Source organism: Protopterus annectens, chromosome 6.part0 (assembly GCF_019279795.1).
Source record: "Protopterus annectens isolate FY-2018-M chromosome 6.part0, PAN1.0, whole genome shotgun sequence".
Taxonomy (NCBI): domain Eukaryota; kingdom Metazoa; phylum Chordata; order Ceratodontiformes; family Protopteridae; genus Protopterus; species Protopterus annectens.
Window position 1 is genome coordinate 486361678 of NC_056737.1, and position 15575 is coordinate 486377252.

Genomic DNA, 15575 nt, shown 5'->3' on the forward strand with positions numbered 1-15575 from the left:
CAGGATGTACATACCCTGGTATGTGCAGTTACATTGTTTTATTGTTTGATTTTTTTTCTAGCATTTTTCGTTTAAAGGCTGTAGTCTTCCATCTGCGTCAAGAAAACACTGAAGTTTTTAATGCTCCAATTGCCTTTTCTCAAATGGCTCTGCTCGAGCCACTGCCAGCTTGTGTGCATAGAAGGTGCCCTAAAGCTTTGAAATCTGGCTGCTGTTTGTCTGTACCTCTCAACTGTTCAGATTTTTTGCAGAATGTCCAGATGTTTACCTCATATTTTTGGTTTGTTTGTCATAAAATTTTGGTTTTCTGGCAAATCATTAAGGACTGACGTTAAGTAAATGACGGACTTTTAAGTTTTAGACTTCATATCTTTCTGAAAATGTATGTTAATTCAAAACCTGTTACTGTAGCAATTTTCTAAGTTTATAAGAGCAGTTTTTAAAGTTGTTGTTGTGTCTTTCGGCTTTTCCCGGTTAGGGGTCGCCACAGTGGAACTCCGGTCCGCTAATGATTGGCAGTAGATTTTTTTACATGTCGAGTTGCCGGCCCTGACGCACAACCTTCAACAAAGGTACGCCCATTCATGCATGTCTCCACACAGAAGACACTCTAGGTGAGAATCGAACAGGACAACATCTTACTGGGAGGCGACAATGCTACAGCAGCACCACCACCCTATTGTTGACCCATTGTCCCCCATTATTTTGACTGTCCAGATTTTTTGCATTAAGAGGTTGAGATGTATGGACTTTTATCCTAGGCAATGGTGCAACCCATATTGCTTAGGCAGATGCCCATGGCAGTAGAGGCTGAGGATAGTACTTTAAGCAGAAAAGCCGTGATAGCTGCCAGACTGACTACTTGTGCAATCGGTTCTCTCCACAAAGATTATCTTTCCTTTTACTTCTACCTAAGCGGACCTTTCCCTGAGTGTCCCTACACACACAGGAACCTCCGTAGCCTATAAATTGTGATTTGAGCTACACTAATCAATTTATTTAGCTTATAGCCTAGAAATTGTGATTTGAGCTATACTAATTAGTTTATTTAGCTCATTATTTTCACTTATGAAGTGAAATAGTGTTAATCTATCCACTAAACTGCTTTTTTTCGCTTGCTCACTTGGTGGGTCCTTTCAGATTCTAGCGCTGCCGCCCACGCAGCTGAAAGCCGATATTAGGCTTTGGTCTTTTATAGATATCAATGTAAACTGATTTTGGTAATCTCCCTTGAAACCGGGTCTTTCCCTGAGTGTGAGACATCATTCTCCGAAGCATGTTTTAGGGGTTTTGACCCACATTAATACTTTTTTTTCTTAGTGTACTAGTACAGTTATTTACCTGGTATTAGTGAATTACTTGTATATTACATACTCTATTGTTTATTTGTGTTTGCTCACACAGAGGGCCTAAATAGCCTACAGTACTCGCTCTGTGTAGCTGAAAGTCGGCATTAAGCATTGATTGCCTCTGAAAGCTGACTCTAAGCTTGGCGTACGGCAAAACTGACTCAAACTATACATTTTTATTCACTTCCAATCAAGAGGAACCTTTTCTGAGGGTACTAGCTAATATATGGGTCCCCAAAGCCTGTAAAAGGCTTTTGTATAATCACTAAATAGTACTTTTCTTTTACTCTGATGCTCGACTCCTCCCCAGAGAAGTGTTAGCACAGCATTTGGAAGAAAATGTTTACATGATGTACTACTACTGTAGTTCGAGCATAGCATCTGTAAATACATGTAACATGTCTTACTTATTACTGAAGTTAAATATTTAATCATGTCCAATTGCTTTATTTAATTTTAGTGCTACTTTCAAATTGCTTTATTTAATTTAGTGCTGCTTTCAAATGGGCACTGTACTATAGCAATATAGAGTAATAGATTGTTGGCAACAAGTGTTTTGATTGACATATTTGTTATATACCAATACTGTTTTTGTGAATGCATAGCCCATTCTCTATAGAATTATGGGTTTTCTAGAAATGTAATTTACTATTATGGATGTGTCGCTGATTAACTAGTGTAATGTATGAGTAAGCTTATCTTGCTATGTGGAATCTACTGTTTCTCATCCCTACCTTCTCTCTCTTGCCTCCTCAAGTTACCTGCCCATCTTGTGCTACCTGCACTAATCTCTAGGAGAATAAAGGACTCCAACTTATCGGAGGTCCACCTCACTGAATAATCCACCCTACAATACCTCTCCAAAGGACACCAGCAAAGTATGTTTGTGGAATAATTCCTGCCAGAGAGACTTTCTACTATTGTATCTATACCACAGGTTAGAGAAAGTCCTGAGCTAGGACAGCTAGCAGCCTCTACCCCCCCCCTGCTTGTACCTCTTACTCTCTTTTCCCATCCCCTCTTTAAACTCCCTTTGTCCAGCAACCTTTTCTTGTTTGCTCTTTAACTCCCTCTTATCAGCCTTGCAATTACCTGAACTGTCCACTAGGGGGCTCCTCACCCCAGCTTTTCCCTTTTTCTTGTCACTTATGCCCTGAACTTACACTATTTTCTCATGCTGTTCCTTAACTTACCTTTTAGTCTTCTCACTTTACCCTCTACTTCTACTGTCCACACTCACCTCTTCTAGGTTAATTTCTCACTATCTTTTCCCACATCTATCTTGTCTAACTTCTCCTCTGGAGTCAGCCTTGCTGATTTGTTTTTTACAACTGCATCTGAAGCTTTCTCAACCCGCACCGTTCGCCCTGCGGGCTCACTCCGCTCCCCTCCCTAGCCTCAATTCCCACCCACCCCCAGGGGTCCTACTCTTATACTTCCTTAACCACACCTCTTCCTCTTCCAATTACTCCTAGTAATTACTAACCACACCTCTTCCTTCTCCTACTACTCTCATAACACTCCACCACATTTCATCTTCTATCTACCTTACTTGACACTCCCTTCCACCTTACCATATCCTTCACATTTCTCCAACCTCACCCTTTACATGTATCCAATAAAAAATGCACAATGTATAAACCTCATACCCCACTACTTATCCTACCTCTAATCTTTGCCTACATACTTACTTCCTATGAATATCCACTACATCTAGACCATCCCTATCCTAACAAAGAAACCAATGCTCCATCCATTCCACTCCTCCTTAACCATGCTAACATAACTTCACCTAAATACCTACTTGCAAAGTATCATAGAGTGCAACATCTGAAATATTACACCCTCAATCTCAGGAAAAATCTACTTCTATACAACAAATTCCCTAACCCAAGCTACATAGATGTACTTCTCCCTATAAAAGATGGAGATATCCACCCTAACCCAGGCCCAACAAATACTCCTAGTACTCTCCACAGCCAAAATCCCTACCCATTCAATCCACATAGTAAAACATCTAACTCCCTCCATGTAGCCCATCTTAATATACGCAGCATAAACAACAAAATACCTCAACTACAAGCTCTAGTAGAAGTATATTCCTTTGATATCCTCTGCTTAACAGAAACATGGTTAAAACCTTCTACCAAAGACCATGAATTCCTTCCACCTTGGATATAACATACTAAGACTCTACCGAGTAGCCAAGAAAGGAGGAGGGGTAGCAATTCTATTTAAATCAGGACTACAGCTAATCACCTACAACTGTAAAATACCTCTTGATTCCAATGCTGAAATTCTCATCTCCAAACTTCAAATTAACAATGCCAAATCCATCTATATCATCTGTATGTATCTTCCTCCCGGTAATAACATTTCCACTATGGAATATATTCTTTGCTGGCTTTCCCAATACTTGCCTCAAGAAACCGTAATCCTAGGAGATATAAACATTGACTGGAGCTGCTGTTGCAGCAGCCTCCCTACAACCCACATCAACCTACATGGTTTTACTCAAACTATTACATCCCCTACCAGGATCAATAAAACTAACCAGTAAGCTAGCATATTAGACTGGATTCTCATAAACCATCACCCTCACAACTATGATTCAGGAACCCTCCCTGATGATATAAGCGACCACTCACTTACCTATATTATCAGACACAAAACCCATACTCCCAATCCTAAATCTGTCAAAAATATCGGATCCAAAAAGAACTTTAACCCTGAGCTATTCGAAAATGAACTAAGAACATGCAATTGGTCTCCCTTAAAATACCTCCCTTTAGAAGAAGCCATCAAGTACTTTAACTCTAACTTTCTGGTTATTCTCAACCAACATGCTCCAACCAGATTAATTAGAGTTAAAACCATGGCTTTCAAAAGCAACCAAACACAAAATGTACCTTAGAAATAAACACTGGGCCATATGGAGAATGGCTAAAAACCCTGTTGACCATCAAACCTTTAGACAGTTAAGAAATGACACCAAGAAAGCTATACTCTCTGATGAAAAAAATTACTATCTACAATTCCAACAAACTAATCAAAATAACCCTCAAAAATTCTGGACTAGCATTAACCAACTACTCCACCCAGGCCAATCCACCACACCTAACCCTCAAGACACTGACCATACTAACCCCATAAACACAGCCAGTACATTCAATATCTTCTTTACAAATACTATCCAAACACTGGCTAGTCAGCTAACACCTAATAGCTTCACTCTACCCACCTATAACTCTACCTCACCCCCTCCTTTTCATTTACAACCTGTCCCAACTACATACATTCAAACCCTCATACAAAAACTAAAACCATGCTTTCCCTCTGCAGATCAACTACCTGCCAATTTTCTACAGCTATCAGCCAAATCCATAGCTTATCCTGTTACCATTCTGATCAATAGGACGATTACCGAAGGTCACATACCTAGCCTATGGAAAGTCTCTCATATTATCCCTCTCCATAAAGCCGGAAACTCTAATGAGCTCTCCAACTACCGTCCTATTGCCCTTCTCTCCCCCGTAGCAAAGATCATGGAGAAATGTATCCATAGACAATTACTTGACCACTTAACGCAAAATAACTTACTTTCCAGCTGTCAACATGGTTTCAGACCTACCACTGCCCTCCTTTCCTTTTATAGATTATATTAACAAAAATCGTAACCTTAATAACCTCTCTTCGGCACTATTCATTGACCTGTCTAAAGCATTCGACATGGTCAATCATCAGATTTTCCTCAACATACTAGAATCACTATCATTTGATGCACCTTCTATAAAATGGTTCCAGTCCTACCTAGATAAGACAACAGGCAGTTATTTGGTATAAGACTCTTTCTACCCTCCAACCAGTTACACTGGGTGTCCCTCAAGGGTCTATACTTCGACCTCTCCTCTTCTCAATATTTATTAATGACCTTCATCTAGCCATCCCCCAAGCCACATGCATACAATATGCCGATGACTCTACACTTGTATGCTCAGCCAAAGTCACATCTTAACTTCTCTCTCTTACCCAGAAAGTATTTAACACAGTTGAACATTTTTTTACACAACGTTGTCTTCTTTTGAACCCCAAAAAAACTAAACTCCTCTTTAATCCAACCCACAAGTCCTCTCCACTTGATTTCTCAGTTATATCCACTAACGGCATCATCATATCACCTGACACACGACACCAAACTACTGGGAATCACCATTGATAACTTGAACTTTGACATCCATATCAACAATGCAATAAAAACCGTCAATAAAAAACTTGGCTCCCTCTATAGAATTAAATCATACCTTTCTCCTACAGCTAGAACAACCATAGCCCATACTCATCTAATCTCTACCCTCCTCTACGCCTCACCTATTTTTACTAACCTTTCTAAAAATAACCTCAGCAAACTGGAAACTTCTACAATAACATTGCTAGATTTGCAACAGGTAACCCTTACAGACCCCACCACTGCTTAAATATAAAGCAGCTGGGATGGCTTGAACTACAAAACTTGATTAAATTCCATCAACTAACCATCGCCCATAAAACTCTTTATAAACCTTCTGCACTCCTAGTCTATCTACCCTCATCACTCCATACACAAATCTGAAATCACTGTGTTCTTCTCACAAAAATCTTCTATACATTTCTAAACCTAACAACAAAGCTGGCAAATCTCTCTTCTCAAATGCTGTTGGTAAAACCTGGAATCTTCTCCCCAGTGACCTCTCCTCTCTTCCCTCTCTATCACTCTTCAAAAATAGACTAAAACCCTACCTTAGAACACACTGGTTGTGCCCCTGTACTAAACCTGACTAGGCTACTATCTATCTAATTGAACTAAACTCTTCCTAGCCCTCACTACTCAGAAATTAGTACATATTTTATCCCTACAATTTCTGTTTTCCTCCCAAACTACACTGTGCGGAATCTCCCTGTACATTTCCTACTAAAAAATGTATTTGTTTTCTTCCTTTTTACATTATGTATATACTTAACCTGCCTCCCCTCTAGACCTTAGTCTTTCTATTTATAAATGACTAACTGCATACGGTATAGTAGAAGCATTCTGGCACTACAAGTTTTTTGTTTATCCTCACAGAATATTATGTTTAACCTGCAATATTTTTTTTCTTTTTATATTTAATTAATTCTGCTATTTAGTTATCTTTCCTGTTATTTTTTGTGTTTAGGTACCTGAAATCTGCTAGTTTAATATGAATATTTTCATTTAGTCTTATTTTGTATATTGATTACTAAGTTTTTCATTTATCTGTATTAGAGCTCATCTCCTCGGGCCTCTACTGAAAATGGACATGTATCCAGTTAGACTAGCCCGGTCAACAAATGTAAAATAAATAAAAATAAATAAATTATGTAATAGCTGACAGTGGCTCCTACCATGTGAGAGGTGATTGTGCCAAAAGGTGAGAAGGAGGGCTGATGGTCAGCAGGCAATAGGGCCTCAAAAAAAAAAAAAAAAAAAAAAAAAAAAAAAAACATGGCAACAAACAATTCCTTTTTATTTATTTATTTTTAAAGAAAATAGAAATTCTACATGGCTAGGATTACTAACTGTGCTTTAAAATCCAGTAAATGTGTGTTATATCAGTGTTTATATGTGCAAAAATGTGATCTGTTTAAAGATGTTCAGATCATCACATCAGATCAATTTTATTTGTAAGGCGCCTTTTCAGAATGTGTTTGTGTACACACACACACGCCTTTACCCAAGTATTTTGTGACAAACTGCACACATTGTCAGTACTGAAATTCAAGAACCCATGAAAGAACCAAAGCAGACATTCAATCATTGTTCATTTAAACATTTTTGTGTGTGAGACAGCATAGTGTGGTTTTCTAGTAAGTTTTTGGATGTACTTTTGCATCTGACCTTTTACACGTACTGTCTTACTGGTCCAGTCATTTCTTCATGGAAGGTGAGGGGTGGGAAGGGAACACTTGTCATAGCCAGTAATAATTTTTTTTTTTTTTTTTTATTATTATTATTATTATTATTAATGCAAGCGGCTGAGAACTTGGATGGGGGGACTGCTTTGCTCAGGTAAGGATGCATTAATGCACTTTGTGTACCACCATACTCTGAAGTGGGCAACTGCCTTTCCTTTTAAGGGTGTTACTATAGACCACATCTCAAGAACCTCACTCTCTAGCTTGTTAGAGGACGTCCCTGCAATGGCAGACACACCCAAGGAGGAGTCCAGCACTGGGCACTCAGTCATTACCCTGGCTTTCTGACTTATTCTGTGACTACACCTCCTACTTAAACCATATCCTTCGTAACAGAGTTTTATCCTTTAGTGCCACAGAGCATGCCTTAATTCATCTTTTAAGTTCTTGAATTAACTGATGCATCTAAATCAGTCCATCCATCCATTCATTCTAAACTCCTTTTCCCATTTTTGCACTTGGGGTTAGGGTGTCACTTCAACAGTGACAATCATCTCAAGCCAAGGTTTACACTGCCAGGTGGCTAGCCCTGCTGCGGTAGCTTACCGTGCTACTCATTCACACACTCGATCCTAGGGGCAATTTACAGTCCACTTCACCTGTTGCACGTCTTTGGAGTGTGGGAGGAAACAGGAGCAGCTGGAGGAAACCCACATGACCACAGGGGGAGGACATGCAGACTTCACACAGAAGCCACCCCAGCTGAGAATCAAACCGGAGAACATCTTGCTGTGAGGCAACAATGCTAAAAATGTAAATATGCTAGGATATTATTAGCTTTTTCCTTTGGGTCAGAGTTGACAGTAATATTGAATGATTAATAAGTACCCAAAAAGTAAGTAAACATGCAGAAAAATTGATAGCTACTTAGACATGGATATTAATACTTACATCAACTAAAATTTTAGAAGACCACATCTATCAGTGGAAAACGGCAAACACTCCCCTTTCTTGATCGGTAAGTAATTAAAAAAAATAAAATTTAAATTAAAAACTAATGGTAACAGCAGGCACAAACTGAATAGTGATAATGTTAGGGAAGGGATTTTTCACAATGTGTAATATATAGGGTTAAGGTTAGCATGCATGAGTAGGGATGGGTAATATGGCTTTGCCACCCCCCATTACCTTACATATGTGTGCTAACCATAACATTGCCCCTGCCCCTATTCCCAATCCTTTGCATTACATTACATTACTTTTAAAAATCCTTTTCCTAAACAGTACCCCTACTCTAGACTCTTGAGCACCCATGCACACCACTAGAACTATCCCCTTATGTTTCTCTAATCTATCCTGTAAACACTTGCACATGCTCACACATGCAGACTCTTACACCAAATGCAGAAACATTTGGTATATATGAAAGTGTTGCCATTAACATTTGTCAGTAATATTTTTTTTTCCAGTACTAAATTTGTTGAGGTTTTATTTTGCTTTAGACTTCATAAGCAGAGAAGAAAATGAGTTTTCGAGCTTATAAATGTTACTTTTTGTCTTTTCTTTCTTTTTTGCTTAGAAAATTTCTAATGAAATCTCTGGATGGTCACTTCAGACTGCTGTGTTACATTCATCATTAGTGGCTCATCAAACCTTTGCTTTGCGTCTGAGTTCCTGGTTTACCAATATTATTGGCTTCCACAGTAAGCACATACTTTTTAATTTTTATAATATGGGCAGCTGAGAAATTCCACAATAATGACAGTGCAACAGTTATGGTCTTCCTAAACTAATTGTTCACTGAGCAAGCCAAAAAACTGAGATCTGTGTGTGTGTGTGTGTGTGTGTGTGTGTGTGTGTGTGTGTGAGTTGATTCATACTGATTGCTTTGTACTGTGCCGTAAAACAGAACATGGAAGTAAATAAGGAGTCCGAGTAATCCAATTTTTTTTTTTTTTTTTTTTTAGTGCTGCAGGATTTTTTGATGGGTTTGACTCATTCATATTCTGTTTTAGAAATTCCTATGGTTAATGTGCTTGTTTATGCTGGGAGTGTTTTTCTTGCATATGACTTTTTTAGAAATGTACAGTAGGAGGGCATTTTGTTGAAGTATTGGCTATCAGCTCAAATTTAACTCTCTGCTAAGCATAGCTGCCATCATCCCCACTATCCTCCCACTTTGCTTCCATACAAACTGAGGAAGCAGACTCTGGAAGTGTTTTGTCTGTTCCAAAATGCATCATCTCCTCTTAGTTTTTTCTGGCACCTTATATGAGCACATATATTCAGTTATGTGACATCATCTTTGCACCATCCTCTTGAGAATGTCTTAAAATCTGTTCTGCAGTTGCCCAGCAACCTCTCTACATATATCTCATACGTTGTCTTTGATTTAAAAATTAAATTTATCTTGAGGTTGACCAACCCCTGAGTTCAGTTTAATATTAATGATAGTCTCCCCAGTCCTGTCAGCTAAACCTAGCCAGAACTTTCAGGCAATAATTGTAATCCATTTATTTCTATATCTTATGTACGGTTGTAACAAGGATGTCCACTTGAGTACAGGTTTTCATTTTAAAGGCAGGATGAGGAATAGGCATTACAGACCAATACTGCAAAATAAAGTTGAAAGTGCAACTTGGGCTTGCTAGCTGCAGTCCATAATGTATGGATTGTATTTTGGTGATCGAATTATCACTATTTAATCATAAGTGGTTTAAAAAGTGATCTAATCACATCTGAACTAATGATATTCTCCAGTATGTTCTTCCAGTTGTATCTCTGATAATATAGCTAGGAAAGTTTGTTTTATTAAATGGTATTAGGAAGGGAACTTCAAGCTGTTTACTTTTAAATTAAAATTGGCAGCGAGTCTAAGAGGTTTCTAAGCTTTTGGCTGGGATCCTCTAGCTATTATATGTTCTTCGTGTTTCACTGTTGCAGTCATCACACTTGGGTTATCTGCCTGCAGGTAGCCCTCAGCCAGCCTGAATACCAGAGTCTTGGGATTTCTGCGTCAGATGCTGTTGCTTCTTCCATAACATCAGGTTGTCAGGGGTTTAAAACATGCAGCCGATGCCATTACATCAGTCTTTCTTGCCGTGCGGTGCCCGAAGCAGAAGCAGTTTGCAATTGCCAGTCGGCCGACTCTGAAATTTTCGTTTTTGAGTTTCAGACCGGAAGTCTTCTAAAAGCTAAGTACCCTGTTGGGGATCCTTTTTTCTTGCTCTAATCGATGTCAGAAAAAATTTATTGTTTTGCCTGTGGAAAGCATAATACCTTCTAGAGATTTTCATTCTTACTGCATCACCTGTTTAGGCCCAGACCACGACCTCCCTCGCTGTCAGTTTTGTGCCTTGTTCAACGGCCAAACTGTCAGTCGTCTGACAAGTTTTGTAGCTAAATACTTTTGCTTTCAATCTCCATACTCCGAAATGGCATCAGCAAGCCATCCGACTACCGATCTTCCTAAAAAACGTAATGATAAAGGCAGAGAAGGACCGCATAGGTCCAAAACTGCCAACATTGCTACTGGTAAGGTAGTCGCCTGTCCGCCGGTACTCAGGTGCTTTTGCAGCCCCTGATACCCACTTCTACAGATTCACAGGCCTCTACTGAGACCCATTAGGAGTCCTGTATGCCGCGAGATGCTTCTTTGACTTCGGAACCTGCGGATGTCTCTACCTTAGATGGGTCTGGCTTCTGAGGGTGTATTCAGGCCTACCGATTTTCATATTAAACCGACGACTTCGCTTTAAGCCAAAAATACCGAATATCTCAGGCCTAAAGTTTGCACCACTTCTTTCGGCTTTTCCCGGTCAGAGGTTGCCACAGCGGATCACCTGTCCGCTCTTGTTTGGCAGAGGAGTCGTATGGCATAGAGTTGCCAGCCCAACACCCAACCTTCCACGGAAGGCACGTGCACTTGCACTAAGTGCCAATTTAGAGAAGCCAAACCACCTACAGCATATCTGTGGGATGTGGGAGGAAACCGGAGCACCTTGAGGAACCCCACGCGACCACAGGGAGGCCATGCTACACATAGGAAACTGACAACCATAGTGCATTCTCAGGCCCACAGGCCTCAAAAATTAATGATTAAAATGGCTGAAGTCCTTATTACCTTAATTAGGGGAAGCCAGCCTTCTCCCTCAGAGACCTAGAACTGATTTTCCTTCTGATTCTTGTGATTAGGAATTTTGATATCTCTGTTCTTTCTAACTGCCATGGCATACCTTTATCTGCCTGTGAGGTTTCTGATGCAGAGGATTCCATTCCCTCTGCTTCCCTTCCAGAAGATTTTTCTTTTGGTGAAACCCTGCATACCCTTAGGGAGCATTTCCTTTGGGAAAGCCAGGACTACTCTCATTCCAAAAAGAGACTCCGGGAATTGTTAAACCTGCCTCAGCACAGGCCTCTAGCTATCCCCTCCTGTTCTGGAGATTGTGGATGATGTTTTCTTGGAATCCAGCCTTACCCCAGATACTTTGCCTCCAGCTCCCAGGAAACCTGACAGGTACTATAGAGTACCTGACTCTCTCAAATTCCTTTTCAAGAATCCTACTGCGGATCCAGAGACCATTTCTCAAGGACTAAAAGGCATTGAGGCTACTACTGCCAAGAATTCTACCACTTCTGACAGGGATTCTAGGGCTTTAGACGAGATGGGGTAAGAAGGTATACACCTCTGCTACTCTGGCCATTAGGGCTTTAAATTGCCAGTTTCATTTGTTAAAAGTATCAGCAGCATGTTATGGGGCTAATTAAGCAGAAAATTATCGTGATTAATGACTGTGCAGAACACAAAGATTTACAAGAGTTAATGCATTCTGCTGACTAAGTTGGTAAACATACCTTGCAGTGTGTTTTTGATGATTTAGAAGCATTTTGTAGGGCTGCTGTCAGTGGGTCTGTTCTTAGAAGGCATGCCTTGCTTAAGGAACGAAGCTTGCCAAATCATGTCAAAGCAAAATTACTGGATGCACCCTTAGACTGAGAGTGCCTATTTGGCAATAAAGCAGAAGTTCTCAAAAGGATGGAGGAGAAAGCTAAATCTATGCAAACTGTTAAAGATTTCTTACAAGTACAGCCACCTAGATTCAGTAGGCATTGGCCTTCAAAGAACTGGTCCTTTCCAGTCCGTTCCAGGCCTTCTCGGTTCAAACCCAGGGGCAGCAGTCCCCCAAGACTGCAGTCTCAGGTTATGCACAGATCTAAGCAATGGTGTGCTCCCACTTCCAAAACAGGGAGTAGTAAGCCACCCCCCCCCTTATGGTAAACTTGCATAATGACTTATCCTTAACTCCCCCAAGCCTTGCTCAAGTATTTGCACCTTTAGGAGAAAACTCGCCCTGCATGCAAAAAACTGGGAAATATTGCCAAAGACAAATGAGTTTTAAACATTGTTTGCCTAGGATACAGATTCCACTTCCACTCACTCCTAACCCTAAGTGGATGGCCAGACCCCCCGAAACCAGTGGGCAGAGGCCCAAAAGTAAGTACTTTCTCTCCTCAGCATCAAGGCTATTCAACCTGTCCCAACAGAACAAAGGGGAAAAGGCTTTTATTCAAGACTTCCTGGTTCCCAGAAAAGAAAACTTCTGGCGTCCTATCCTGTATTTGGCTATTCTCAACACCTTTCTGGTGGTTCCAAAATTCAAAGTGCTAACTCTCCAACAGCTGCTTCCTATGCTAGCCAAGTATGCATGGCTGGCAACCCTAGACTTAAAAGAAGCTTACCTGCACATTCCCATAAGGGAATCTTGCAGGAAATACCTTTGTTTAGGGCAGGCTGTATGCACCGTCAGTTCTCTGCACTTCCCTTTGGCTTATCTACTGTGCCCAGGGTATTCACAAAGTGCCTAGCTCCAGCCATTGCATTTTGCAGGCAGGGAAGTATTCAGATTTACCCATACTTGGACGATTGCCTGATTCAGGCAGAAAGTCAGGACTTGCTACTACAGCACCTGGCATTTGTAAAGAGACTTCTAACTTCACTGGGGTACACCATCAATGAAAAGAAAATCACACCTAGTACCCTGCCAACAAATTGTATTCCTGGGAGCAAGCTTGAACACAACTTCCCAGATGGCATTCATCACTCCAGAGAAACAAATTTATTTGATGGCTTACTTCAACCTACAGGCCACAGAAACCCAGCTATCTGCAAGGAAAATACTGCATGCTTTGGGGTTCATGGCCTCTTGCATTCTGTTAATTCCATATGCAAGACTGCATATGAGGAAACCTCAATGGTATCTAAAAAGTCTATGGTATCAACATTCTCAGGACCCGGAAACAATAATTCCCATCATTCCTTGTCTAAGGACAGAGCTGCTTTGGTGGGCAGAGGCCTGCAACCACAACAAGGGACTGTTTCACTCTACCCCCTGCCACCCAAACCCTAACAGACGCATCAGACTATGCATGGGGGGCTCACATGGCAGGGCAGTGCATTCAGGGCAAATGGAACCCAGAGCAGATGCACCTGCATATCAATCAAAAAGAAATGTTAGCTGTACAAAATGCTCTGTCAGCCTTCAAAGGCCTTATTCTTCCAGGACAACTATTGGTAAAGACAGACAACACCACAGTCATGTGGTACATAAGCAGGGGGGGAACACATTCGTACCCACTCTGCAGACTAGCCATGGCTCTGTGGAACACGGCCTTGAGCACCCAAGTAGACCTACAAGCTCATATCCTGCCAGGCATTCTAAATTCACTGGCAGACGACTTAAGCAGAAATCTCATGGACCCACACGAATGGAAATTGGAACCCAAAGTATTCAAACTTTTGGGGAACAAATGGGGGACACCAGAGGTGGACCGGTTTGCTTCCCCTCAGAAATATCAATTGAACAAATACTGCACCAGAACTCCCCACAGCCAAGCTTGGATGGTGGATGCCCTGTCCTTCTCCTGGGAAAGTCTCTCAGTCTATGCCTTTCCCCCTCTACCTCTCATATTGAAGGTTCTACTAAAGATCAAACAGGACAAGCCATGGACAATCCTGATTGCACCAGACGGGCCACACCAGCACTGGTATCCTCTTTTGCGCAGACTGACAATGCTACAACCATGGCATCTGCCTCAGACCCCTTCCCTGCTATCCCAGCAGGTGGGCCAGATTCTGCACCATCAGCTCAGACCCTGAACCTTGCAGCCTGGCTAATCCTCTGAACTCACCTCTAGCAACCCTCAGTAAGCAGGTGCTGGATGTCATTCTTGAGGCATGGAGGCCTAGTACTAGAAAATCCTATTCAGAAAAGTGGAAAAGATACTGATGTCCTTCAAGGATGCATCTGCAGTCATAACATATGGGTTGTCCTACCTCAGGCAGCCCTTCGGTCGGCCGGATTCCAAAGTCTGGGTCTGGCCTCGGCTGATGTTGCACTTTCCCCGACGTCATAGCTTCTGGGGTATAAAAGCATCAGCCGACACCATTTTCCTCAGTTTTTCTTGCCCCAGATGCCAGGTGCCCTCTAGGAAGGCTAAATTTGGATAAATGCAATAAAGTTCCAAACATTTGCAAAATTATATATATATGTATATATATATATATATATATATATATATATATATATATATATATATATACACATGTATATACAAACAAATACACCATAATAGGTTCCCCCAGCTAGCTAAAAGAGGGTAAGCACCCTAGGAATACCACAGAGGGGTAGGAGGGAGGGTAAACCTGACTGCAGATGCATACCTATCGGACATCTACATTTATGGTAGGTACAAAACTGTACTATGTTCTTCAAGGATGCATCTGCAGTCATAACATATGGGTAGAATACCATAGCTAATCTTGGGGAGGAGGAGGTACTAAGAAAAGGATGGTGTGGTTAAGATCCTCTGCAGGACTGCAGTAGCAAAACCTGCTCTGGATCTGGAGTATAAAGGTAGATTGTAATGTTTGGCAAATGTATGCACAGAGCTCCAAGTAGCAGCTTCTAAAATGTCCTTGGTAGCCACCCCTCGTAGGAAGGCTGTAGTGGTGGCCGTGGCCCTTGTGGAATGAGGCCTGATGTTTGCAGGAACTGTCTTTCCATGAAAGGAGTAACAAAAACGAATGCAATTTCCTATCCATTTTGAAATTGTCTGTTTGGAAATTGCTTTTCCTTGCACCCCAGTAGCATATTCTACAAATAGTTGGTCAGTTTTTCTGCTACTTTTAGTTCTGTCCAAGTAGTAGCGTAGTTGTCTGTGTATATCCAGGGTGTGCAGAAGTTTTTCCCCTCTATTCTGTGGATTTGGGAAGAACGTAGGCAAAATCCTAAATCCAGAGCTGGATTTGCCACAGCA

The 15575-nt window shown here is 41.0% G+C and overlaps 1 protein-coding gene across 1 annotated transcript in view; it reads left to right on the forward strand.

Moving 5' to 3' along the window:
- The window catches only part of UBR1 (ubiquitin protein ligase E3 component n-recognin 1), a gene marked incomplete in the record, with an annotated part of 4571807 nt that overhangs the window by 369189 nt on the left and 4187043 nt on the right, over positions 1–15575 (forward strand). The window contains 1 exon segment of the mRNA XM_044074213.1: positions 8839–8962. Coding sequence (XP_043930148.1) covers positions 8839–8962 — 124 coding nt within the window.